At 40.2% G+C, this 26,460-nt stretch overlaps 1 protein-coding gene across 4 annotated transcripts in view; it reads right to left on the bottom strand.

Moving 5' to 3' along the window:
• The window catches only part of rapgef4a (Rap guanine nucleotide exchange factor 4a), a 39,224-nt gene extending 16,078 nt beyond the window's left edge, over nucleotides 1-23,146 (bottom strand). For 3 of the 4 annotated variants that reach the window (XM_054746922.2, XM_070544438.1, XM_054746924.2), the window contains exons 1-4: nucleotides 22,951-23,146; nucleotides 17,049-17,191; nucleotides 16,869-16,957; nucleotides 16,173-16,319 (exon numbers count right to left, since the gene is read on the bottom strand). In XM_054746922.2, the coding sequence (XP_054602897.1) occupies nucleotides 16,173-16,319; nucleotides 16,869-16,957; nucleotides 17,049-17,191; nucleotides 22,951-23,018 (447 nt within the window). In that variant the 5' untranslated portion in view covers nucleotides 23,019-23,146. Of the gene's footprint in view, nucleotides 1-4,772; nucleotides 5,384-16,172; nucleotides 16,320-16,868; nucleotides 16,958-17,048; nucleotides 17,192-22,950 lie in introns of those variants that run through there. The other variant, XM_054746925.2, reaches the window with a different exon arrangement.
• Nucleotides 23,147-26,460: the final 3,314 nt, after the last annotated feature.

The following is a 26,460-nucleotide window of genomic DNA, read 5'->3' as shown; positions in this document are numbered from 1 at the left end:
CGGCTGCTACCACTTCAACTTTAGGAAAAACTACCACAGTACCAAAAAGAAAAACACCATTTGAAGCCACGGACAACAAAAGACGTTTGGACCAAGAAAACTGGTGTTCAGCACATTATCCTTTCCACTAGTAATGTGGGTTTCCGGTTCTGGAGGACACGGATCCAGGGAAGGGAAGTTTGCATTCAAAACCTAGCTTGTCTGCAGATTTGCTATAGCAGCTGTAAATCTGGAGCCTCAAAAAAAACAAAAAAAAAAACAAAAAAAAAAAAAACATGAAAGCTCAGATCTGCTTGCTCCTGTAGTTTTCCATCCAAAGTTCCCTGTTTCTCGTTAGTGCAATGACGGAGAAAGTGATTTTTCTTCACATGTCTTCTGGCTGTGAGGACAAGAAAAAGTCAAAAGTGATTTGGAGTGTTTGTTGCTATTTTCTCCCAATTAGCTCTGTGCTAACTATGGCTCACAGAATGATGATCAAAGGAAAGGAGAGTGCAGTGAAAATGTTAAATCGTGTACTGAACTGTTCTCTTTCACCTTCTTACTCTCGTTTTCACCTGTCAGATTGTATCCTTCTATTTGCCAGCCTAAAACAAGGCTGAGCAAGAACAAAAATAACATTTTTGTGATGAAGAGTCAGTGTCTGTGCCCAGCAGCAGCACAGCTGTTATATAATGAACTCTGCTCTCATGTATTCATTCAAATGTCACCGTTTTGTTGATGATGCTGTTTCAGCAGGGGTCAAATGAAATGCACCCAATCAGCCACACAGTAACTGATTCTTTATTTTGACAAGATTAGGGATGCAAATGCAGACTTTAAAATTTAACAAGAAAAAGGGTGTCCAGCAGGGAAATCATGAAAGAAAAACAATAAAAACAAATAAAATTGTGATTTCTAACTGAAAACTGCCCAGTAGATTAACGACTTGAATTATTAAGAGTAAACAGCAAACAGAATGTGATTATGTGCTGCTGCGACTCTGGTTTAGGTCAATAAAAAGCAGATCAGGGTCTACTTAGTGCCAAGCTAAAAATCCTTACCTCATCTTCTGCTGGGAGAAGGAAAACAAGAAGTCTGGATTTCTTTGTTCCCCTGGTGGTGAAGCTCTCAGAGGTCATGCTTTAAATTCAATTCTGCTCACTGAAGTCAGTTAATCACATCAGATAGCCTTTAGGGAACCTAAACCTCTTTCCTCCGTTGTTTAGAAATAAGTCAGTGACCTCAGTTGTTGGTTTTTATTTTTATATTTTAATAAGATCTTTTTTCTGCTCACTGAGAATTAATCTCATTACCAAGTGCAGCTTTGGAAAATGTTTTAATGTCAAGTGCTTTAATACACATTCAAAATGTAATTAATGCAAGTACACTGAAGACAACAGTCAGTTTTAGTAGAGATATCAATCTTTGTTGACAATAATGGGATTTAGGATTAGGCTGGAGCACTTAAACCGAGGAGCAGAAGAACAAATGAACTCATCCTCTTTGAGCCAACTGGTCCTAAGAGACAGGATCCAGTGTTCAGGATGGGTGGGTTGGCTTAAAGGAGGATTATGACCAATGTCATGCTTTTGATTCTTGACACAGAAATATAACCACTTGTGTTTCTTGTGGGCATTTTTACATTTAATTTGTAAAATATTGGTTTGAAAGTTGTTTGGGCTATAATACAATGTACTAAATGGCAAAATGACAGCTTGCTTTAATCAAATTTAAAGATTTTGCACTAAATGGTGGGAAAATGTAAAAGGAGACATATTATGACTTTTTTTCTGAAGGTATAATACTTAAAAAGCAGTTTTATTCTTGGTAGTTTCAGTACCTTCCAGAATGAGCCATTTCAGGGCTCTGTCACTTTAAGAAAATAAGCTGGAGCTAGCCAGATAGTTTGTGACATCACAAACAGAGAATTTTTGAAGCTGCTCGTTCTAATCACCCCTGTCCTAAAAACAAACACCGACAGAAAATGGATGGACAAACTGTTTCACTTTTGCAGTGTTTACAGAATTGGTAAAGACCACCGTGGCAGCACAAGAGGATACAAAAGGTGAGTTTTGCATAATTTGTCCCCTTTAAATTCAAAAACAACCAAATCAATCCAGCTTTCAACTGTCTGTCACTGATGTCACACTGATTGAGAAAATAAACCCAGATATTCCAGCAAAATCCTCCAGCTTCTCCTGAAAAATCCCAAAGCATTCCCGGGTTAGAGAAAATATACAATACATCTAAGATTTGCTCCAAGCTGCCTGGAACTGGGAACTGGGAACCACTTCAATTAGCTCTTTTTGATCCAGAGCTTCCTTATCCATAAAGTTGCGCCCAGGCGCCCTGCAGACTACCATTATTTTAGCTACATGTGTCTGGGAATTTGTTCTTTTGGTCAACTCAAGTGAGAGGAAGGTAGATTGGTGAATTGAGAGCTTTCCTGTTAATCCATTTATCATAAACATAAACAAGACAAAACAATTACACTCTTCTGCAGGAGGCTAAAACTCAATCCCAACCCCAAATACAGCATCCAACTTGTACCCACTCAGGGCAAAGCCAGCTCTCATCTAGAATATGGAATGCCCCATCACTCACAGATAGTCTATAGAACAACTTTATCTGCAAGGGCAGAGAAGATACCGTCATCTGATGTTCCCTCGCCAGGCACCCTCCACCCCCACTACCAAAACCTGGAGATCTTATCTATTAACCTCCACAAACAGGAGCCAAGACAAAGGGAAGCCTAAACAGAGTGCAACCCACAGTGGGAATTATTTAGTACCAAGGACCATTGACCAAGCATCTCCAGAAAAAGATATCTCTGGAGACACAGCCATGAATATTTATGATACCATAAAACAATCACGGTTTTATGTGTGGCTACTTTCCTGCCGCTTTATTGACCAAACATTGACAGATTGGTTCTGAGTAAGGTGTTTTTGATCACTTGGCTGATACTGTCCATCAGCTTAATTCACAAAAAGACAGTGAATAGTTTATTCAGGCAGCTCTGCGAAGCTTGTTCATTCTGGGATTAGTGCTCTTTGTTTGTGAAAATCAGTAGATTAGATTGACCAAATGACATATGTCACACATTTGGCTCAGTCAGAGAAGTTTCATTTGACTTAACATTGTTTCCAATTACAATTGGAAGGGATATCTGACTGTTTTGATAAGACAAATAAATGGCTTGAAATCTCATTACTTGTCATGTTCCTGGGCAGAGGTGAGTCACACCATCTCCTTTCATCAGCTCTGAGCTAATTCTCCACAGGTGAGGAGCAGAGGGAGCGGCAGCTGCAGGAGATTTTCCAATCAGGGACACGGGTTCAAAGGGAGGAAGGAGACACATCACTTTGCCGGAAGATTGCACCAGTTTTGATAGCCCCAGCCACTTGTTTGTTCTTGTTCGCGCGTGTTTTTGACTAGCTCTCTGATTATTGGATTTATGACCTCGGACCGTGTATTGGATTACGTTTTTGGATTTTGCCTGACGTCTGGTGTTTGTTTCCCTTCTGCTCAGGACTTTCACACCATCTACTCCACCTTGCTGTCTACGAACATTGGATCTCTCACACCACGTCCCATCCTCCTCTGTGGTTCCTGTTTAGGTCCCTCTGCTACCTCACCCCTCCTGGAGCGTTCACTCTCTGCACAGCGCTCACCCCAGCTTCCCCCTCTCTCGTTCATCCCGAATGCTACAAGGACTAGAGCGGCACCGCCCTCTCACGCAGGACTTCCCTGTGTTTTCCATTCCCGTTTTTGTAATAAAGGACTTTATTTTACCAATTCTGCCGACGAGTTATTATTCCGCATGTCTTGGGTTAAACACTTGCCTCGAGTCATGACATTACTTCGTTTGGCTTCAGGAACAATTTCAGCCTCAAGAAAAGCTAAAAAATAAACCAAGAATCTCATAGAAGCAGAAATATTGTTTTTTGTGATTATAATATGGTAGAACTGTGTTCTCCATATTTGAAAACTCAAGAGCAGCTCACATGGAAGAACAAAAACAAAAATGCAAGTGATAAAGTTCTGAAATGTAAGTCTGTCTCTATCAGACCTCACAAGAGGCACTCCTGATGTTTGTGATAACAAAACAGGATCATGTTGCCAGTTGGTTGCCATGGGGACAGCACCTCAGAAAGTCATCTTAACTTTAAAAAACTGGAACAAAATGTTGCTGTGCTTTTTAGAAAAAATAATCTTATGGATCAAGCTGAAAGTTTGGATCAAGCAACCATTGAAACGAATGGGAGCACTTCAATTGTTGCACTTCCCACATAAAATCATCTTCCCTAATCCTTGCTTCAGCCTATAAGAAAGAAGCAATCTTTTACATCATTTATATCGTAATAATTTCAACAAGAAAAACAAATGAAAATGAGAATTGGTTACTATGCAGTTTAAATGCTCAAATAGCCTTTACTAAGTAAGTAAAATCTCCTCTGCAGGATGAAGTCAAATCAGCGAAGCAAGCATCAACATCCCCTTGGTTCACTTTTAGTCCAAGCTCAGTCGTTCATGCATGAGTACGTTAGTGCATGAATAATTTGCTACGGATTACATAATCAGCAAGGTGAAAACTGTTTTTTAAGTGTTCAGTTTGTCTTAATATTTCTGAGCACACTTGGGAGAACGGTGTAAAAAAGGACAAATCCAAGAGTTTAATTTCAAATCTTTTAAACAAAAGCTGAACTAAATTGGACATTTCAGTTCAGACTTGCAACCTCTTTAGGAAGATGTAAATTAGTTTTGTTGTTTAAAAGTTGTGCAGAAATTACCTGAAGCCTTTTGTTGCTGTTAAAGTCTAGAAGCTCCTCCACAACAATCCAGATATTCACAAACATGCATCCATTTTCTAGTCTCCAAAAGTCACACAAGTCGTGTGTCCAACATCATCCAGCTGCACCTTCTTCCAAGAGCATAATGAGCAGACTGAGAGCTCAGCACGAGAGCCAGTCAGATTTCTACTGAGCAGCTGGGTGATTGCCCGACTCCAGCTCAGGAGAGCATGCTCAGTCTCTGCAGCTCCTTCTGCAGCTAATCATCACCTCTGATAAGTGCTCAAGCAGTGAGGTGAAGAGCATTCAGAAACGTCTCTGCTCTGTGTTCTATTGCTTTTAATTCATTAATAAATTATAGCTTCACAGGCAGAATGAAATGAGCTAACAAGATGGGTGTGGCTCATGAGGCACCACTGGTATAAACCTATGGTATAAACACCAGTTTGCTAAACTGGAGCCCTGACCCCCATGGGGGTCATAAAACAACAACTGGAAGGTCTTAAAATCTTCTACGGCATGAATTGAATGTTTAGACTTTATTATTAAGTCTTTTAAATAAAACAGTTAAGGGCCAATATCAATTTTGAGCACATTTTTGAGCGTTTGGTGATGTGATATATATATATATATATATATATATATATATATATATATATATATATATATTTTTTTTTTTGTTGCTTTAATCTTACTTTCTGAGTTCCTGGTTTGACCAACGATTGCTTAACGCTAGATGGAGTGTGTTTGTGTCATCTTGTTTCACCCCTCCCCATTGAGGAAGTGCCTCCCCTGGACTGTAAACACTCATGCCCACTCCATCCAAGTTGCAAGCAGCAAGTGGGGGATTTGATCTTTGCAGTTGTTAAAAAGTCATTTCATTCTGATCTAGTCTGCACTTTGATGATGCCTAGAAGGCAAAAAAACATTTTGGACCATGAGAGGTACAGGAATTTGTTCAGTCTTCCAAAAGTGGAGTTTAATCACCAGAAATTATTAGATTTTATCTTCGGGAGCACTCTAAAACCAAGCCAGAATGTGTTTGTCTGTAACAAATGAACCTTGACAGTACCAGAGAGGATTTTCTGATAGATTACATCTTCATACTGGCACTATTTCAATGTTAAAACCACCCCATGGAGAAGCCAGTTTCGTGAGTAAAACCAAAACTGCCACTAGCCAAACCGTTACCATGTTGAGTTAGAAATACCTAAGCTGTGAGAACAAAGTGGTAAAGATTCTTCTTTAAAAGTTTTCTTCTTCATCTTTTTTCTCATCTTCTTTAAGGTCCATAATGCTTTGCTGGGAATCTAGGGTTATGTCATGAAACAAGTGGAATTCACACAGGTGGAGGCGGGGTTTCATTGAATCCAAGTGTTTTATTTCCGGGTTGAGAAAAAATCTTTAGAAAATGTATTTTATTTCAGAACAAATGACATTTCCATATAGTGCCAACAGAAATGTGTTATCATATACATGCCATTGCTCTGAAAGGTGTGAAATAATACGATGCAGAAACTTTTGTTGTATAATTTAGTAGCAATGCTCGTCTGCCTGGCTCACGAGTCTACAAGACAGGTTGGATGTGTAAAACTCAAGTTGTTCACTTTTATTATTTGTTAAAAAAAATGTAATTTTACTGGAAAGGAGCCACAAGCAACCCACAGCTGTGGTTTTAATTAAGACATCATTTCTAAATCTCAACCCAAGTTCTTTGTGAAATCAATCCAATGCTACAAAGTTCAGACTTTAGCATCTTGTCATGAGCAGTGAGCAGATGGTTTCTTATCATTGACCTTACTACTTATCAGACACAAAGACAGCTGTAGCTAAACTCCCTAAGCATTAAAGCGACTACAGTATCATGAGTCTTTATTTCCAACACAAGTGATTTATTCCAGTGGAACAAATTAGACTGGGATGTTTTAGCAATGGATTGGTTAAGCTTTAATGTGTATGAAATGTTGGTTTGTAGGTTACTGATGTTTGAATGTTATTGCCTTTGTGAGTTTTATGCTAGAAAAAATTTAAAAATTATTTAGAACAATAAATAAAATGAAAGAAATTCTCAGTCAAAGAAACTGTTACTTTGTTCAATCTAATTTGAGTGTTAACAAATAAAAAACTGTAAAAATATAGTAAAACAGGTTATGAATGCTCAATGGAAAAAAATTGCTATTGAATACATTTAACATCATTGATTAATATCTATGTTTGTGGTTTTCCTTATAGAAGTCATCAGCTCTCATTTTACTTTTAAAGTTACAAAAAACTAAACAAAGAAAACCAAATTTTAACATCTGCTGAAGAAAACTGAACCTAAAATTCAACTTTAAAAAACAAAAGTGAAAATTCTTACCCGACATCACTCATGGGGAGGGTTGCTACAGTTAAAATGTTGATCTTAACCAGAATAAATTACTTATTTTCAATGATCCCAAACAAGCCACCAGCTGACTGGTTTAGATCTCTGGACTCCTCAATTACTAAATTCCTTTGGCAGGATAAACCTCCACAAATTAGCTTAAAAATGCTTCAGAAGACCAAAGACAGAGGAGGACTGGATCTACCCAACTTTTATTATTATTTCTTAGCCAATAGGCTGCAATATACACCAAGATGGTTGCAAGATAACCCACTAGGTGAGTCCTGGTTAGATATAGAACAGACACTTTGCAATACGATAGAGCTTTCAGACTTACCATTTATTAGCTCAACCATAAGAAAACATGAAGGCTTCAAAAGTATTAGTATCAGCACCTCTCTGACAGCATGGTGGGAGTAACTTAAAATGACAGAGTCTTCACTAGTACCATGCAGATGCACACCTATCTGGAATAATCCTGATATTTTGCAAAATAACAAAATGATGAACCTTCCGGACTGGAAAAACAAAGGAATCCTTTACCTGGAACACATATATGAAGGATTGGACTTCATCCCATTTAATAGAATAGTCTCCCAATTTGGAATAGATAAGAATAGCTTTTTAGAATACCACCAAATTAAATCTGTAGTCAAACAAAAATTTCAGCTCAATAAAATAGAATTACAAACACCACTAAGGGTATTACACTTCTATAATCTCAAACCCCCCAAACTACTGTCTAAAGTATATAAGACACTGTCCAAAATAGATGATAGAATAACAATCCCTATTGAAAAATGGGAGGTGGATCTATCAGTCAGCTTTGACCAGAACTTCTGGTCCCAAACTTGTTTAAAAACTTTTAAAATGATCAGACACTCCAATTTACAATTAATTCAGTATAAAATTCTACACTGAGTACACTATACAGGTCATCGGATGTTCAAGATGGGGTTTGTGTCGTCTGACACCTGTACACACTGCACAAACAACATTTCTAACAATGACATCTATACAATGTGGTCCTGTCCACCTGTCCAGCAATTTGTGGGTAGAATGTGTGAAAACCTGTCAAAGTGTCTGAAATGTCATATCCCAACTTCCCCCTCTCTTTGTTTACTGGGAAACCTGGACGATGTCCCGATTGAAACATCTTTGGTTCACGTGGTTCTGACTGCCATATGCATCGCTAAGAAAACTATCCTCATGAATTGGAAAAATACAGATACTCTTTGCATTAACCAGTATATAAATATATTTTAGATCATATTACACTTGATACAGCCTCTGCTTCCACTTCAAATCAATCTCTCTGGGCTCCTTTGATCGGTTCCATCACATAGCGATGATGGGGGATCATTGATATTGTCCTGTGGGATGATATGGGTGATGGGACACGAAAATAATAAAATACAATAAAAAAAAGTGTGGCAACACCATTTGTATGAATATATTTTGGGACGGCGTGAGAGCAATTAATCTACCAATCACAATGCCCTCCACTCGAGGGCACCACAGCCAGGATGTGTTTCTCTTCCTAACGTAGCACCTCAGTGGTTTATAATTATGTACTTTATAAATTAAAAAAATGCTGTTTGACCCTTTTTTTCTTTTTTTCAACCTCTTGGTCATCTAGTCCTCAAACTTTAGGTGGAAATTTCCATCCATGCCAGTTCCTTGTTTCTCGTCTGGCTGCCCACCAGCCTGATTCCACACACAAATGCTGGTGCCAAATCAGTCTCCCTCCTTTCCTCTCAGCTGCACCCAACAGATTAGCTCCACACTTTGAAACAAGCATGCAGAACTGTAAGCATGCTGAGTAGATATAATAATGCTTCCTGTCCAGATGAAAAGGACTGCATTGGAACCACGTCTATAACAATTGTGTTGTTTCATTTGCAGTCGTAAAAGGAAGTAAAGAAAAGCGTAAGTTGATGATCAGCCTCTATGTGCTGGGTTTGTCTGCTCTGTTAAACAAACAAGCCCTCGGCTGCACGTTCACAGTGACTGCATCCACATTCCGTCATGTGCAGAGCTGCATGAAAGCCGTAATCGCTGCTGTGTTGTCTTGCTTAATCTCATAATAAGCAAACGAGGCGTGAAAACTCCTTTTCCAGATCTTTATTTAGCACTAGCCACCACTACTGTATCATCCATGCAGTTTCCCTCCTAATCCACTCCCCTGCCTTCTGGGTAATTGAGTTCTTTCTGAACTATCTCATAACATCACATCTTTCTCCCTATAGAACAATAATAATTAACTCTCTCATAACATCACAGCTTTCTCCCTATGGAACAATAATAATTATCTGTTAGGATGCAACCTTCCTGACGAACATCATAACCTTACTGACAAAATGACTCCTCCACCTGGAACAAATAAGCATTCAGCTTCTCTCTACATTTTTTTTTTTTTTTTTTTTTTTTAGAACACCTTGCCACATTTACTCTAACAACTCTCAATTAGTCTCTTAGGTGGCTGAACATGTCTCTTTGGTCTCACCAGTCTTTCACCCTGTGGTGATGTCATAGTTTTCAAAAGTCTCTCAGCAGCAGGTGACGCAGAATCCTGTGACGGGCCACTTCTAGCGTCTTCTGACCCTCTGTTTGCTGACTCTGTAGATTTCTCCTTGTCCTGCTGCACTGTCTCCTGAGATTCTGTGTCTTTTCCTTCTGGATGTAGCTGAAGGTCTACTCGATTTCTCCTCAGGGACACTCCACCCTCCATCTGGATCTTGTATGAACGTGGCGCCACCTCCTCCTTCACCTGACCTTGATGTCTCCAGGTCCCTGTAGTAATGTCTCTGAGACGCACCTTGTCTCCTGGCTTCAAGGAAGGCAGGTGTCTCGCCTTGCGATCATGCAGCTGTTTTTGTTTCACCTTTTGTCCATCCTTTGCTTCCTTAACTTTATGTGCAGTTTTTGGCGTCAGCAGGTCCTCATTGACTGGCAGGTTGGAACGAATACGTCTCCCCATCAGCATCTGAGCTGGTGACATTCCATTCTGCAACGGTGTGCTTCTATAGATCAGTAGGCTCTTCTGAAAATCCTCTCTGTCCTGAGCTTTTTTCATTAATGTTTTTATTATCTTGACAGAGCTTTCCGCTAAGCCGTTGGACTTTGGATATATGGGGCTTGATGTTGAGTGTTGAAACCCCCATTCCTTAGCAAAGGTGGCAAACTCACAGCTGGAAAACTGGGGCCCATTATCGGAGAAAAGTTCACATGGGACACCATGCCTGGCAAAGACAGTCTTTAGATAAGCAATTACTGCTTTACTTGAAGTTGTCTGCAGTTGCCCAACTTCTGGATAGTTTGAAAAGTAATCTGTCACCACTATGTAACTTTTCCCATCAAAATCAAACAGGTCTGTTCCTACCTTATAGTAAGGTCTGTGTGGTGCTGGGTGAGCCAGCAGTGGCTCCGCCTGCTGTTTGGGCCTGTAGATGCGGCACTGTTCACATGAAGCTGTGGTCTGGCTGATGTCTTGGTTGATTCTTGGCCAGTACATTACTTCTCTTGCCCTGCGTTTACACTTGACCTCTCCGAGGTGACCTTCGTGGATCTTTTGGAGCATCTGTTTGCGTAACGAGTATGGTATGACATATTTGCTCCCTTTCATCACTATGTCGTCCACCACAGTTAGTTCTCCTCTGCAGTTCCAGTAGTCCTGGATTTTCGCTGAGCACTCTTTCTTGTTTTCTGGCCATCCTTTCATTATTGTACTCTTAAGTTCATTCATGACTTCATCTGCATTTGTCTCTATTTTTATCTGTTCTGATCTGTCAGCAGATACTGGCAGAGATGTCATCACCATGTCAACATACGCTTGTATGTCCAGACTTTTCTCAAGGTCTTCATGCTCTTCCTTATCCACTGCTCTTGACAATGTATCAGCTGTGTACATATACTTTCCTTTGGTGTAGATCATGTGAACGTCGTATTTCTGTAGCCTGATTAGCATGCGCTGTATCCGTACTGGACAGTCATTCAGTGGTTTGGACATGATGGACACCAGTGGTTTGTGGTCAGTTTCCACTTCAAAAGTTTGGCCATAGACATACTGATGGAAACGTTCACATGCATACATGCTCGCTAACAGCTCCTTTTCAATTTGAGCATATCGTGTCTCTGCACTCGTCAAAGCTCTGGATGCGTAGGCTACCGGCAACCACTGTTCCTCATGTTGCTGCAACAGCACTGCACCCAGTCCGTGTTGTGATGCATCTGCTGAGATCCTGGTGCTTCTCTCTGGGTCATAAAACTTTAGCACTGGCTCTTGTGTGAGAATCTCTTTCAACTTTAGAAAACATTGCTCTTGCTCATGGGACCAGATCCATTCATTCTTTTGTTCAAGCAAACTTCTGAGAGGTGCTGACAATGTTGACAGTTGTGGGACAAACTTTGCCAGATAGGTGACCATTCCTAGAAACCTTCTGACGTCGTCTTTGTTGTTTGGTCTTTCCATGTTACATATTGCTGACGTTTTCTTTGGGTCTGGCTTCACCCCATTCTCACTGACAACATCTCCCACAAATGTAAGTTTTTTCACTCCAAACTCACATTTATCTTTGTTTAGTTTCAGATTGACTTCTCTTGTCTTGTCTAGTACTTGTCTCAGTCTTTGGTCATGTTCTTCTCTAGTGGTTCCCCAAACTATGATGTCATCCATCATGGTCTCCACTCCTGGAATGTGCTCAAAAATCATATGAATGGTCTTGTGGTAGACTTCAGGAGCTGACAAGATGCCGTATGGCAGACGAAGAAACCTGTATCTGCCCTCAGGTGTGTTGAACGTACAAAGTCTAGAGCTCTCCTCGTCCAGCCTCAGCTGCCAGAAACCTGATGAGGCATCTAGTTTACTGAACCACTTAGCTCCGGCAAACTGTGCCATGATTTCTTCTCTGGTTGGCAGCTTGAAATGTTCTCTTTTAATTGCTTTATTTAAATCCCGTGGATCCAAGCATGTTCTGAGAGCACCTGTTTTCTTTTGTAGAACCACCAGTGAGCTGACCCATTCAGTTGGCTCATCTATTTTCTTGATGACCTCTAGTTTTTCCATGCGTGCCAGTTCGTCTTTTAGTTTTTCCCGCAGTGCAAATGGGATTTTCCTACAGGGATGCACAACAGGTGGCACATTTTTATCCACACATATTTTATGTTGTCCTGGGAGACATCCAAGTCCTTCGAAACAGTCTTTATATTCTTCCATGAGGGAATCCTGATCATTCGAGGCTTCTGGTGTGGAGACTATGTACACCCTTTTAACCAGGTTGAGCTTTACGCATGCACTGAGTCCTAGGACTGGTTGTACACTCTTATCCACGATCAGCAGCTGTGCTCTTATCTGGTGTTTTTTGTATCTGAATGTCGCAACACATCCACCTTTAACAGGAACTCTCTCTCCTGTGTATCCAGTGACTTTTATTTTCACCGGATGCATTTTGCTCTTTTTTGTCATAGCTTTGTAATGTTCCCATGATACCAAATTAACCTGGGCCCCTGTGTCCAACTTGAATGGAATTATTGTCTCATTAACTTCAACTGGCACCACCCATTCCTCTTTCTCTGATGTAGAGGTGTGTACTTCATCTACAATGAACTCCTCCTCATCCTCTGCTTCTTCATCGACTGTGTGAACTTTCTGTTTTGGAGCTGCTTTACAACATTTGGCATAGTGATTCATTTTCCCACAATTGTTACAGGATTTCCCAAATGCTGGGCACGATTTTGGTCTGTGACTGCTTCCGCATTTACCACATCTGAACTCTGTAGCTTTCCCTTTTTGGTACTTTTGTTTGGTAAATGTTTTCTTTATTACTCCATCTTTGCTTAGAGCATGCACTGACGTCTCACCTCTCCGGAGCTCCTTTGCTTGTGCTCGTGTGGTTTCCGCTGCTCTGCACATGCTGACACACTTATCCAGTGTAAGTCCAGTCTCTCTGAGCAGCCTCTCTCTCAGTGCATTATCCACAGTTCCACAGACAATCCTGTCTCTTACTAGCGAGTCTCTCAAAGTCCCAAATTCACACGATTTGCTTAATGTGTGAAGCTCTGCTAAATATTGATCAAAAGGTATTCCCTGCTTCTGATCATGGGTAAAAAATTTGTACCTCTCATAGGTCACATTCTGTTTAGGTACGAAGTACTCTTCAAATTTATTCATCACGTCAGCCAAAGTCAAATCAGCTTCATCCAGCTGAAAGCTATTATATATATCCAATGCATCTTCCCCTATAACATGCAAAAGGATGTGAGCTTTCAGTTTTTCATCATCTCCCCCTGCTCCGCTTGCAGTCAAATATATATTAAACCTCTGCTTAAAGCGCTTCCAGTTTTCAGCAAGGTTACCAGTCACTTGCATGGATGAGGGCGGGCTTAGCTTATCCATGGCAGCACGTCGGGGTATCTCAATCACTGCAGCTCTTTACTGTTGTCTATCTGCTCTCACAGGCACCGATTCCTCTTCTGTTTGCTCTAAGTGACCACACACGATCAGCTTCACTTTTACCCTCGCTCCCGGGCGTCACACGATGCAGCACCGGTCTTTAGCATGTAGCTCTGTAGCGCGCCATTACTCACGCTCTCCATAGACTCTCCCTCTACATCCGTCTTTCGCGGCTCCCCCGTGGCAAATCTGTCCTTCGTCTTGCTCACGGCCACTTCTGACACCATGTGTTGTCTTGCTTAATCTCATAATAAGCAAACGAGGCGTGAAAACTCCTTTTCCAGATCTTTATTTAGCACTAGCCACCACTACTGTATCATCCATGCAGTTTCCCTCCTAATCCACTCCCCTGCCTTCTGGGTAATTGAGTTCTTTCTGAACTATCTCATAACATCACAGCTGCTGCAGCCAGAAACATCAGAAGGTGAAGGTTTCAATAGCAGAAGTACACATCATTCAGTATTTTGAGGATAAGATTTTGAGGAATATCTAAAGATTTTGAGAAATATATAGAAGATGGTTTGCATAGAAGCATTCTTCAGGTTTGTACATATTTCCCCCCTTTTGACATCTTTTCCCATCTCTCCATCTCAACAAGCTGCGTTTCTCTGCTCGTGGCAGTCAGAACGCTGACCTCATGTAGATTAATTTTTTTCATGCATCACAAAACCCAGTTCAGTCCAAATCAAGTCAGTGTGCAGGAGCTGAATTTATCAGCCAATGAAGCTGCAGCTTATGAATAGATAAAAACAACATCCAATCTGCATTTAGATAAAAAAGGAAAACCATCTGTGAGCTTCTTTGTCTAAAGCCAAACATGCTGAAAGCAAGCTAAAGTTAGAAAGTTCTGACTTGACATACAACCAGGACAGTAACACAATAAAAGACCAATGTATGGATGCTAATGCTGCAAATCAATGTCAGCATTTTCAGCTTGGGGACAAAGAAGCATGGCCAGACCCCCCCCCCACCCCCCCACCCCCCCCCCGTCAATATCTCATAAGGAAAACATCAACATGGACTTTTTCCATGTTAAACAGTAGAAGGGTGTGCATATGTTAGATTAAATGCATTAAAATGATTATTTTGGACCACACGAGTGTCAAGTGCAGAAGTTTACTGCATTTATTCAAGGTTGTCTTATGCAAATGGTGCATTTAGTTTAATTCCAATATTATATTAAATTTAAACAAATGCAGTTTGCAGCCATTTACTCTGAATTCTCTTCATACAGGATGTAGGTTGGATGTTTTCTGACAAATGTTGTCTATGAAGCAGCAAATTAAGCCTTGAAACTCTTATTCTGTTATGCACTCGTGTTTCACTGACTGCTGTGCTGGAATAGCTGCAGTGATGCGCTGATGTAACTGGTATTGTAGCACGAACACCTGACATTTATTGCTATTACACAGCAAACGTCAGACTAACGCTCCATCATCAATTCTGTGCTGCACTGCCATCTAGTGGTGAATGTATATACCAAACATTTAAAATCATCCACTTTCCCATTCTCATTGTGTAAAATAATTGTTACGCTAAGTCTGCTTTTGTTGCCAAGTAAAACACAAGATAGTTTATTGAATGTGTTGATGTGAAACCAGGTTTGAGAAAAGTGCTTCTGTTTACATCAATTCTCCTAAATAATAATGAACCAAAGATCTGCAAACTGTGTGAGCATCCCACTCAGCTCTTACTTCCTGTGTGACAGACGAGGAGTGTGTGTGCTTTCTGATGCTGCACCACATTCAAGAGACACAAATTAAATGGAAGTCTAAAAGGGGACATGTCATGCAGGACTCCCCTTTTGCATTCTTCCGTGCTGCCAACTGGGTCTGTACTGCCTCTAATCGTGACAACAATCCATCCATCCGTTTTCTTTCAGAGTTTGGTTTTCGGAATTTTGTGTCTAAAACAAGCCGTTTCAAACATTGTATGATGTCACAACTGGGGGCATTTGCTTTGAACCCCCGTCACCTCTCGAGACTGAAGCGGCAGTGGGTTTTCTCTGAGCCCATCCCATATATCTGAGCTTCTCGGCATGTAGCAGCCTGAGTCGGGGGAGGGGTGGGCGTGACTTGCTCCAGCTTGTTTTCTTAAAGTGAGGAACAGCTCATTCTGGGAGTTACTGAAACTGTCAAAAATAAAACTGTTGAAATTGCTTTATGTGAAGTATTTTAAGAACACACATTTTGTATCAACCATAGAACTGTTGTAGCTTAAGTAAAAACTCATAATATGTCCCCTTTAACTTTTTATAAAGCTTTTAATTCAATGTTTCTTGCTGCTTTAGTGGTTGAGAAATCAAATGTTTTAGCGGACAGTCTGCAGATCCCCCCCCCCCCCCCCCCCCCAAAAAAAAGCCTTTCAGGGATTTTATTTTAACAAAGTACTGAATTCCAAAGGATTATTTATGTGAAAAGTATCTTTTGTGCACAAATAACAACTAAAATAGTCCATATAAGCTGTGACAATTGTGCGAAATGCGACTAACTGGTTTAGCTGGCAGAATTTTTAAATGCTGCTTTGATTTTGCATTCGGGAACTTTTGCAGTCACTATGAAAGAACACAAGGAACAAAACACACCTCCCACAGAGACCTGAACTCCTTCTGTTCAACACGTAGGAGCTCGCTGAATTCCCGAGTGACAATAGTGGCATGTCGGGGGGTGTTATCCAGGATCGACTCGCCGAACGCCGTGCCAGTCCCCAGCGTGCAAATGGTAACAGCATCCTACGAGAAGCAGACAGTGAGTTCAGTTATTATTGTTTCTGAGAGGTAAAACATCAGCAAAAGGAAATGTGATGTTTAGAGAAATTCAGCAGAAATGCTGTTTTACACAAAAGGTTAGAGGAACTCCTGAAAGCATCGATAATCAGATACATTCAGCCATCAGAGGTTCGGCATTGTTATTCATCTCACAAGAAGAGTTTCTGTCCTTATAAACTCATGGGTAAGATTTCCAGATTTGCTTTCATGTGTGACAAATTACCAGTGATGGTCTTTGGGTAAAAAACTCAAAAATGTTTATTCAAACTATGTAAATCAAGAAAAAACACATTTTAAGATTGCTGTAAGAAGGGTTAGGGTTCTTGGTATTCTGAAAATATACATAAAATTTAGACTTGTGCAACAAGACTTAATACTTCTGTTTTCTGTTTATTTCATTTTTTTATTATGCAGCAACAAATTTGTACACATGCCCATTTTTAACAGAATTTCTGCAGGGTGGCTTAATTTTCATTTGAAGGCTGATGTTGAGTTTAACAGCGGCGATTTCACCTGATATCTTGAAGTTTCAGACACTTTTACATCCAGTGAACCAGAGAACACAGCGTACCAGCAGGTGCCGATGTCGCCTTGGCGAAACACTGGAAAACACAAGCGGTGCGTTTCAGGAATGAGAAATATATTTATTAATTTAACATCAGAGGTGTGTTTAAAGCTTGTGTTTAGACCTACAGGTGATCCCTTTCTCCAAGCACTCATAGAATCCGCACAAACAAATCTGCTGCAACAAACTGGGGTGGAATCCCTCCAAGGCCTTCACGTGCTTTAGTCGTGCCAGGATTATGTCGACGTCCTCACCAGAGCGCTCCGCTGGTCTGGAGGAAGAGAGAGATCAACAGAACTTACATCATCAGGACAGGTGTCATTCAGAGCTCATAAAGTGCTTTATGCACAAAAATTACAGTGTGCCTTTCTGTGTACTTTCAGATTTCTCGTGTGATTTTTGTAGATTAGCTGCATTTCAGCACACTCGCTCACTTTCTAAACCGTTTTCTCCTCGGTGGGGTCCCAGGGAGCTGATGTATATCTACAGCAGTTACCAGGCAAGGGCAGCTAGGACTGGTCCCCAGTCCATCACAGAGACACAGAGAGACAAGCAACCAGTCTTACGATCACACCTGGCAGAAACTTAAGGTTGCCCTTTGATGTGTCTGTGTTGGCCCGTGGATGAAAATTTTGCATCTGGGCAAAACACACAGCTGGGTTTTGAACTTGCAACCTTTACCTTTTCCGTGTTTGAAATTGGCTGAAAAATGTTTGATTTCACCTGTTTTGAAGCTAAAACTGCCAACGGCGTCGACTCGTTGCAGAGAATCCCAATCACAAAATCTCACAGGGCATGTTGTCTTATTTATTGTGTGAAAACTACCTCCCGTCTGAGCCCAGAGCCCTTGATGTTTCATGTAGGCAGCTTACATCACCTATGAGTCAGTGCCCATCTTTTAAGATGTGAATCATTAAAAAATTCAAAAGGAAACAAGGCTTTAGTTTGTGTGTCACTGTTATAAAACTGGCTTCATTCTATTGAGATTATTATAATTTATATGTGTTTTCTCAATCCAGACTATGGCTATTCACCATTCACAACATTCTAATGAAATGCTGATGAAAGAATTGAACTAGTTCTATTTTTCTGCTTTTCCTCTTATTATTTAAGCACCACTTACTTTATGACACAATGTGCATTAAAGACAAATGTGTTAGTGTGATATGTCTGTGAAGGTTCTCAGTCATCCAGGTCAATGTAGTCTAAGGAGCTTTGAAAGAAAAGCGTCTGGACTTCTTTGAGTTGCTTGAAGACGTTTCACCTCTCATCCGAGAGGCTTCTTCAGTTCTAAGGTCAAATGGTGGAGAGTCCCAGATTCAAACCCAGTGGGAGTTTCCCCCCGAAGAGGGAACAAAAGACCCCCTGATGATCTTCTACATAAACACATGAGCCCAGGTGTGAGGGTGGGTGTGGGTCCTATTCAGCCAGAGTTTCGGGTGAGCTCATTGTGAAGCCTGGCCCCACCCTATCATGTGAATTCCTGAGGTCAGATGGCCCAGGATATGCGTGGGCGTTGAGGCATCTGGGAAGGAATCTCAAAACTGGATTATAGATGGCAGACAGTTGGTGTCGTAAACCACCGCCTCTGTTCAAAGATGGTTGCTCACAGTGGACATAAATGGCTTCCTTCACTCCTCTTTCAAACCATCTGTCCTCTCTGTCCAAAATGTGAACGTTGGCATCCTCAAAAGAGTGACCTTTGTCCTTTAGATGCAAATGAACTGCTGAGTGCTGTCCCGTGGAGGTGGCTCTTCTATGTTGTGCCATGCGCTTGTGAAGTGGCTGTTTGGTTTCTCCGATGTAGAGGTCTGGGCATTCCTCGCTGCACTGTACAGCATACACTAGCCTAGTGAACTAGACCAAATTCTTGCTTTGCAAAGAATGGTCTAGGCATGCTCCATTGGAACCACAGCAGCTCCTACCAGGACTCTGGCTAGCAAATCACAGCTCTCTAGAGGGGTTTCAAACACATAAAGAGCTGTGATTGGTCCATAATGGTGGGCCAATCATAGTGCTCTATCTGCTTAGTGAACAAATCACAGAGCTTTATCTGCTTTGTGGGCCAATCAGGGCACTCTATTTGCCTGGTGGGTGGGATGATGCAACAGAGTGAAACAAGAGTATGTCACATTCATTGTCCAGTGGAATGCGGAGATCATTTGAAAGACAACGGTAAAACCCGCCCCACAACCGAGAGCCGTCAGTGGAGCGTGGCCAGACTAAACAGTGTTGCCAGATGTACGATAATTATCGTATTTGTACCATAATTTTGGGCTATGTACGATGTACGATCAATAGTTTCAAAAATCCTCAAATGTACGATAATTTCACATTGCATCTAGTAACACCGTCTTTTGCTGTGGCTTTCCCAAGTCCATTACATAATTTTATACTGTTCTGAAGTCAGATTTCACCTCAGTGCTTACAGGTTTATGCTATTGTGTCTTTTACAAAAACTGACTCTGGAACTAGGTGAGTAGGCTGCTTTGTCATTTATTGGGTCAGTTTTTCCACTGGTGTGATGTTTTGTCACGTGTGTTTAACCTATGTAGAAATGACATAAATAGGACTGCGCAAATGTGCATATTGTGTCAATGCGTGGAGGTCGGAGTGGTGCCGACACACTCTGCACGTTTATATGCATTATATTACTGGTTTTAAAGATGTTTATTTAAACAGGGCAATATAAAACACCTTCTTTGTTATATTATATTGGAGTGAGAAGTCGTTTATAGAACGTTATTATCAAATTTATAGTGTACGATAATTTGTACTGAAAAACGATAATTTAGGCCTCTCTGTGCGATATTGTGGGATTTTGGATCTGGCAACACTGAGACTAAATAATACATTTATTTAGTCTGACTTGCCAGGCTACAGCATACACCACATTGTTCAGTTTGTGTTTAGGAGTTTTGTCTTTCGGATGAACCAGTTTCTGTCTGAGTGGGTCTGAAGTACACTGGTATGTTGTGTTTGGAGAAAACCCTCCTGAGTTTCTCTGATACACCGGCTACATAGGGGATGACAAGGTTGTTGCGTCTGTCTTTCTTATCCTCCCTCGCTGGTGCCTGGTCTTCTTTTCTGTGCAACTTTGCTGACTTTATAAACGCCCAATTAGGATAGCCACATGTTTTAAGTGATTCCTTTATATGTGTGTGTTCCTTCTCTTTCCCTTCCGGCTTAGAGGGAACATGTTCTGCCCGGTTGTTCCCTCTTCGGGGGGAAACTCCCACTGGGTTTGAATCTGGGACTCTCCACCATTTGACCTTAGAACCGAAGAAGCCTCTCGGATGAGAGGTGAAACGTCTTTCTTTCAAAGCTCCTTAGACTGTTAGAGTGATAGTATTTTAAGAATCCACCCAAATAAAACAAAAAAAGTAGCAGCACATTTCATAAAATGTTAGTTTTGCTTCTTAATCTCACTGGAAACGATGCAGCTGAGAGACTTTCTGGTCCAGTTTAGATTCACCTGATAGCACACCACCTTATCATCCATTACGTTTTCAGCAACATAATGAGAACATGAGGATGGCGAAGGAAAAGCTGAGTCATACGCAAATTGATTTAGGAGGAGCATGTAGCTTCTAGGAGCAAGCCAGGTGTTCTACTGTGTAAACACATCTGGTATATTGTCTCAGTTTGCTGATTTTAATTGCTGCTGCACTTTGGACCTTTTTGTTTTTCTCCTCTGGTCTCCCTGTTTTCCCTGAGCCGAGTCAAACACATCAGCCTGCTTCAAACAGGAAGTTAATCTGGACATTTTTTAAATTATATGTGACACAAAATCTTCTATAAAACTCAGTTTTACAGTGTATAAAAAGATAATAATCTTTAAAACTGATTATTTTGCCATCTTGTGAAATGTGTTTTGCAGGATGATTTATTTCAAATGTATCTTCCGATAAGATTAAAGTTTATATTGGATTAAAAGTTATAAAACCCACACTTTTTTTTTCTGGTCACCTGCTCAAACATACCTCACAGTGTGTTATCTGTGCTGAAATCAGAAAACGTTTAAATCTCAAGCAGTCTACTGTATATGGACCATTCAGATTCATTATGCAGTCAGCAGTGACTAACATACCTCCTGCACGCATCACATTAACATTTTGTTTGTTTGATCTGTTTTAAATATCGGTCCAACCTCCAGGGTTTTCTTTTATTATTATTATTTATTTATCTACATTTTGGGGGCAGTTACTTAAAGGCACTTTTATTATTTTATTGTCAACACATCAGTCAAGTCTTTCCTCCTGAAGTGAGTTTTATTTTTATGGAGGTATGCACATTTAAGTCACATGTTAAAGAAGAGTAAATGCTGACATATGTTCTTCTCAGGCATATGAAAAACATCTGGATTGCAAAAACTTGTGAATAAGAATCTAATAAGAGCATCCAGTTTATTTAAGTGTTGCTGCAGCTGCTGTTTTGTAGATTTAACCAAGCTAAAGTGCAAGTCACCCCCTACCAGTCTTACTCCACTCCCACCTCCTGTTTGAAAAATGCATCTGTTGCCTGGCAGACCGAGAGGGTGGAGCCGCCAAAGCCTAGGGCACACCGGAGACAGATGCGCCGTGCCATCATCTTAAACAGAAGCCATTATAGTTAATTAGAGTGGCCACACGGGGAGCACCGCGCCACGTCCCAGAAGCGCTGAGGTGCTGAAGATAAGTGCCAGTTCTATTTCAAGCGCTGCGGCAGTGTACAACTTTATGGAGTACTTTATAACAGATATTACTGGGCGGAACGGCTTTACGGCACAAACCCAGCCGCAGTTTTTATAACTTTAAAGTACTATTGATCTTAAAATATTCGAATAAATAGCATACTCAACCATTGTTAATGAATTAGTCTCTCAAAACTCGACGGCAAGCCTGATCACAAATGAACAATAGAGTCACTTCCCACTTCCTGTTCTCAAGTCCCGCGTGATGTTGTGACTATCACGCAATTTTCCAAGAAGTGCTCAGCAGCACGCAGTGGCGCATCCTGCGTGACCACTTGAGTCCTAAAAATGCACTTCCGCTGTGCGGTATGTCTGTCTCCAAATAACATCATAGTGTACCTCTTAGCCAGTAGCGATGGCAGATTTCAATTCAAATGTAATGCAGAGGTTTTACTAGGGATGCGCAATATATCGACATCAATATTGGTATCGGCTGATGTTAGTCATTTTTTAACATATCATGTTGGTCCGATAAATAAAACTGGGTCAATATTAACAACCAATATTTTTCCATCTTGTTTCCATTTGTTTATCTGTTTCAGAGGGTAAGGGGTGATGTGTATTTGTTTAGTCATGTGACAGTGATTGTAATCATCTCAGACGTGTAGCTGTGTGTGGTGTGTGTACATAATGTCATAAATTCAGCTTTAATAATTTTTATTCTATACAAAATCTACTGATTTTAGAAGCATCAATACCGGTATCTGCAAATATCGTTATCGGCCAAACAGTGATATCAACATCAGATATCGGTATCGGCCAAAAGGTTTCATATCGGTGCATCGTTAGTTTTTACCTAAAGACGGCGCAACATTGACAGTTTTAAGCAGAATATTTTTATTTTGACTAAGATGCACCAAAGTGCCAAATTTTTGACTCCACATGTCTACAGCACGATTAGACACTCATTTATATAATTTATCAGCAAAAAATATATAGATTTGGGGTGACTTGCTCTTTAAAGCATGTTTTTGTCCTGTATAAAAAAGTCCAATTGCAGGGGAGATTATGTTTTATTAGAAGTGAAGAAATTATATGTAAATGAATAATGGGCAACAGGAAAGAAAAACTACAAGTTAAACGGCAGTAGCTTATAATAAAATTTTATTATAAAGACGATTAAAGGCACGAGCGACCGAATATGAATGGTAACCTTGGAGATCAAGGATGAACTATTTAAAGCTCTTAGTTCTAGAACTCCAGCTGCAGCAGGTGTCGAAGCACAACACGCTCGGAGGGACAGTCTATTTCTTTATCATCAGTAGAGCTGGCTGCCGGCTGATCTACAATAATATTACCTCTTATCCAGACAAACGATCCACTCGGCAGATTCCGGCGAATGAGAAGAGGCGTGTGCCGCCACCATTGTGTAATTCAGCCGAAACTCCTGGTGCTGGTGCTGACGCTGCTGCAGAGGAGAGGAGAGGAGAGTAGAGTAGAGGACAGGGGAAGAGAGGAAGGCTGGACCAGACCATGTCACCTCACCGTCCTCACCGAGCCGATCACCCCAGAGAGGTGAAATCAGGAAGGAAATGATGTAGACCAACTGGGAGGAATTAATCAAAAGCGAATAACGCGTGTATCTTTTTAAAGAAAAAAACGCAAATAAACGTGACTCGCTTCGGAAATGCGGGTAAAGCAGGAGTTTAAATTTTGAATGGGAAATCTTTATGGAAAAATCAGCAAAAAATATAAATAAGTAAATAATCCTGATTCAATTTAAACAGGTGATTATTAAAACTTTATGTTTATGGAACAACTGTTGAACCTTTTTGAAGTTTTTCTGACCAATTATAAAATCAAACTACCAATTAACAACAAAGGTATCGAGTAACAAAGTACAAATACTTTTTTTCCTCACTTAAGTACAAATTCTAATGTTGAATTTATTAAACCAAGTTAGGTCAACTGGTTCCACTAAACCTACTTGTTGAATATAAAAAGTAATATAGGTTGTCATGTTAAAAATAAATGGATATTTACATTTAAGCAAACAGGTTTAGTGGAACCAGTTGGCTTATTTAGTAAATTCAACACTTATTTTTTAGAGTGGATAGTTTTCACATAATTCTCATCGCGTCAGTTTTACGCTGCATTGGGAGCTGCAGTCAGAAAAGGAAAAAAAAAACCTTTTCGCACATAAGTGACGAAAAAGGGCACTTTTTGCGTCAGGAGTCTGACGCGGAGGGTGGCTGACCAAGTGTTTGTTTTTGACGCGCTGTGAGTGAGAATGTGTTGAGTAATTATGTATCTAACCCAGGGGTGTCAAACTCATTTTAGCTCAGGGGCCACATTGAGGGAAATCTAGTCCCAAGTGGGCCGGACCGGTAAATTAAAAACAACTTCAGATTGTTTCCTTTGTTTTAATACAATCAATATAAAACAAGGATGGAGCCTGAGGACAGTGTATCCAAAATAGTACAAGTACAACACCTGAAGTGTACTTGAAAATTTGAAAAAAACAAAAAATCAATAAATTAAAAAAACATTCTTTAGTGATTCAAAGAGCTTACAGATCACATGGCTAGATCAGTTTCATGCAGCACTTAAAGTATATTTGACTCATTTTACTTTACATCTTTTAGCTTTCACCAGCACATCAGTATCAGAAGTCACATCCTGAGTGGCAGCCAACTTCAGGATGTGATTCAAGTTCTTGTGTGAGCCTTGAGCGCAGCTTTGTTTTATTTATACTCATTACAGAGAAAACTTGCTCACAAAGATAAGTTTATGTTCACTCTACATTGTAAAGTATGAAAATAAAGTTTACACAACCATCTTGCGGGCCGGATTTAACCCGCATGCGGGCCGCATCTGGCCCGCGGGCCACATTTTTGACACCCCTGATCTAACCTTTATTTTACTCCTGCTCCTTACATTTTCAAGAAATATCTATGATTTCTACTTTTTCCATTTTAAAAATAGCTTTATTACTCCTGTTTTGTTTCCACTTAATAATAAACCCAAATAACTGTTTAAATAAACACTAAAACGATTCAGAGCAAGGCTCAGATCTACTGTTAGAAATATTTATTAATCATAAATAAATGATGACGCACTGATATGCGTACTGTAAAGTGGTCACGATTAAACTTGTATTTTAATTCAAATTAAATTCCTTCATAAGAACATTTTTGTGAGGCATTTCACACTGAAGTTATGAAATCACAGATTGATAAACAAAAACAAAGACAATGCTGTCATGCTGGATAGACAACAAGGAGCTTGCATAAAGTGACCAATCAGCAGAAAGAGGGACCTCTGTGACGGGATGTTAAAATAAAACTGGAAATCAGAGGTCAGAGGGACCTTATCTAAAGACTCGGTGGCTGCTTTAGCACTCGTGTGTGAAGATGGACAATTTATCTGGGGTGGGAACGTTTCCATAATGGCCTTGAGAAAATGATGCTTTGTAAGAGGAGGCTACATAATGAAAGGGTCACTTTTTTTCTTGGTTACCTTGGAAACCAACTGCAGAATCACTGCAGATTGGTGCAGAGATGCTGTCTGCACAGACAAACATTGTGAGGAAAAGTGTTATTAACCTCCTCTTCTCTTTTTCACCCCTATATATGTATTACTAAAAATAACTGTTCATGATTTTATTTTTGCTGTACATGATGCAGATCAGGAGAAATAAAAAAAAACCTCTCTGGAATATCTTTTTATGTGTTTTATGTGAATGCCAGTTTGTCAAAAGTACCAGAAGGACAAACGAGTCAATCCCTCACAATGTTCTCTTTGTAAATGGGTTCCTAAATAATGAAATTATTTTTCTCTGCAGCAAGATGGCAGCATTGTGTTTGGAAAGAAAATGAAAAAGATGATTTTTGATGAGGGAGGGGCTAAATTCATTTTTAAATATGTCAGATTTTTTTTTCTTTCAAAGTGAATAAAAAACACACGTGTCTTGAAATTTTGAACTCAGTGAGTTTTCACTTGAAGGTTCCTTTAGGTTTGCGCCTTCATTTGGCATTACTTTGCCAGGGCATGTCTCTTTTTCTCATAATGAGTAAAATATGCACTTCCCATTGTAATCTTGCCCTTTCTTGCTAAGGGTAAACAACAAGAATAAAGGACCTAGTTCAGGTCAGAGCATGTACATTGCAAAAAAACACATTCCTGTAATGCAACATGCCATTAACTCCCAGCTGCCTTGGATCAAAACACAAGAAAGTCTGAAGATGTCAAAACAAACTGCAGAATGACTCAAAGTTGAGGCTGAACCAGGAGAGCTTCCACTCTTGTCTCTAACAACATCACCTTCTTCTTTTTTCCACATTTCCACTCCAGGTTGTTGTTGCTATGGACCACAGACTTGGCTGCAATGCTACGCTGAGCCCAATGCCTGTGTGGCTTTGCAGACCTTCCGTTGCTAAGAGATATTGTTGCAGACGCCAATAGTAAACACACACACACACACAACCCTCATGTGCATATAGCGTATTTTCTTTGTAAATGTTCCTCAGAATTTGGATAAGCTCCCAATTTGCTTTTAAGGATGCCGGGGCGTACTTGTTTCTTGTTGGCAGATGCAACACGAGAATTAATGTTTTCTTTACAGGCATAGCATGCAACTTAAAAAGCAAGCGTGCAGATCGTTCCCTAAATTCAGAGGGTGACTGTGAGTAGATTTACATAAAACAAATGAGCACAGAACTCCTAAGAAAGCAATATTGTACAGTCACAAAAACAAGCTTACATAAACAAGCTGTATAAAAGTTTGACAGATCAGATAACCAAGTCTCAGAGGGAATGAGATCAGAGATAACTCCAGAGGAAATGCCTGAAGACTGAAACTTTTCCAG

This window comes from Nothobranchius furzeri, chromosome 14 (assembly GCF_043380555.1).
Source record: "Nothobranchius furzeri strain GRZ-AD chromosome 14, NfurGRZ-RIMD1, whole genome shotgun sequence".
NCBI lineage: Eukaryota > Metazoa > Chordata > Actinopteri > Cyprinodontiformes > Nothobranchiidae > Nothobranchius > Nothobranchius furzeri.
Note: the sequence above shows the minus strand (reverse complement) of the source record. Positions and strands in the feature narration are given on the sequence as shown.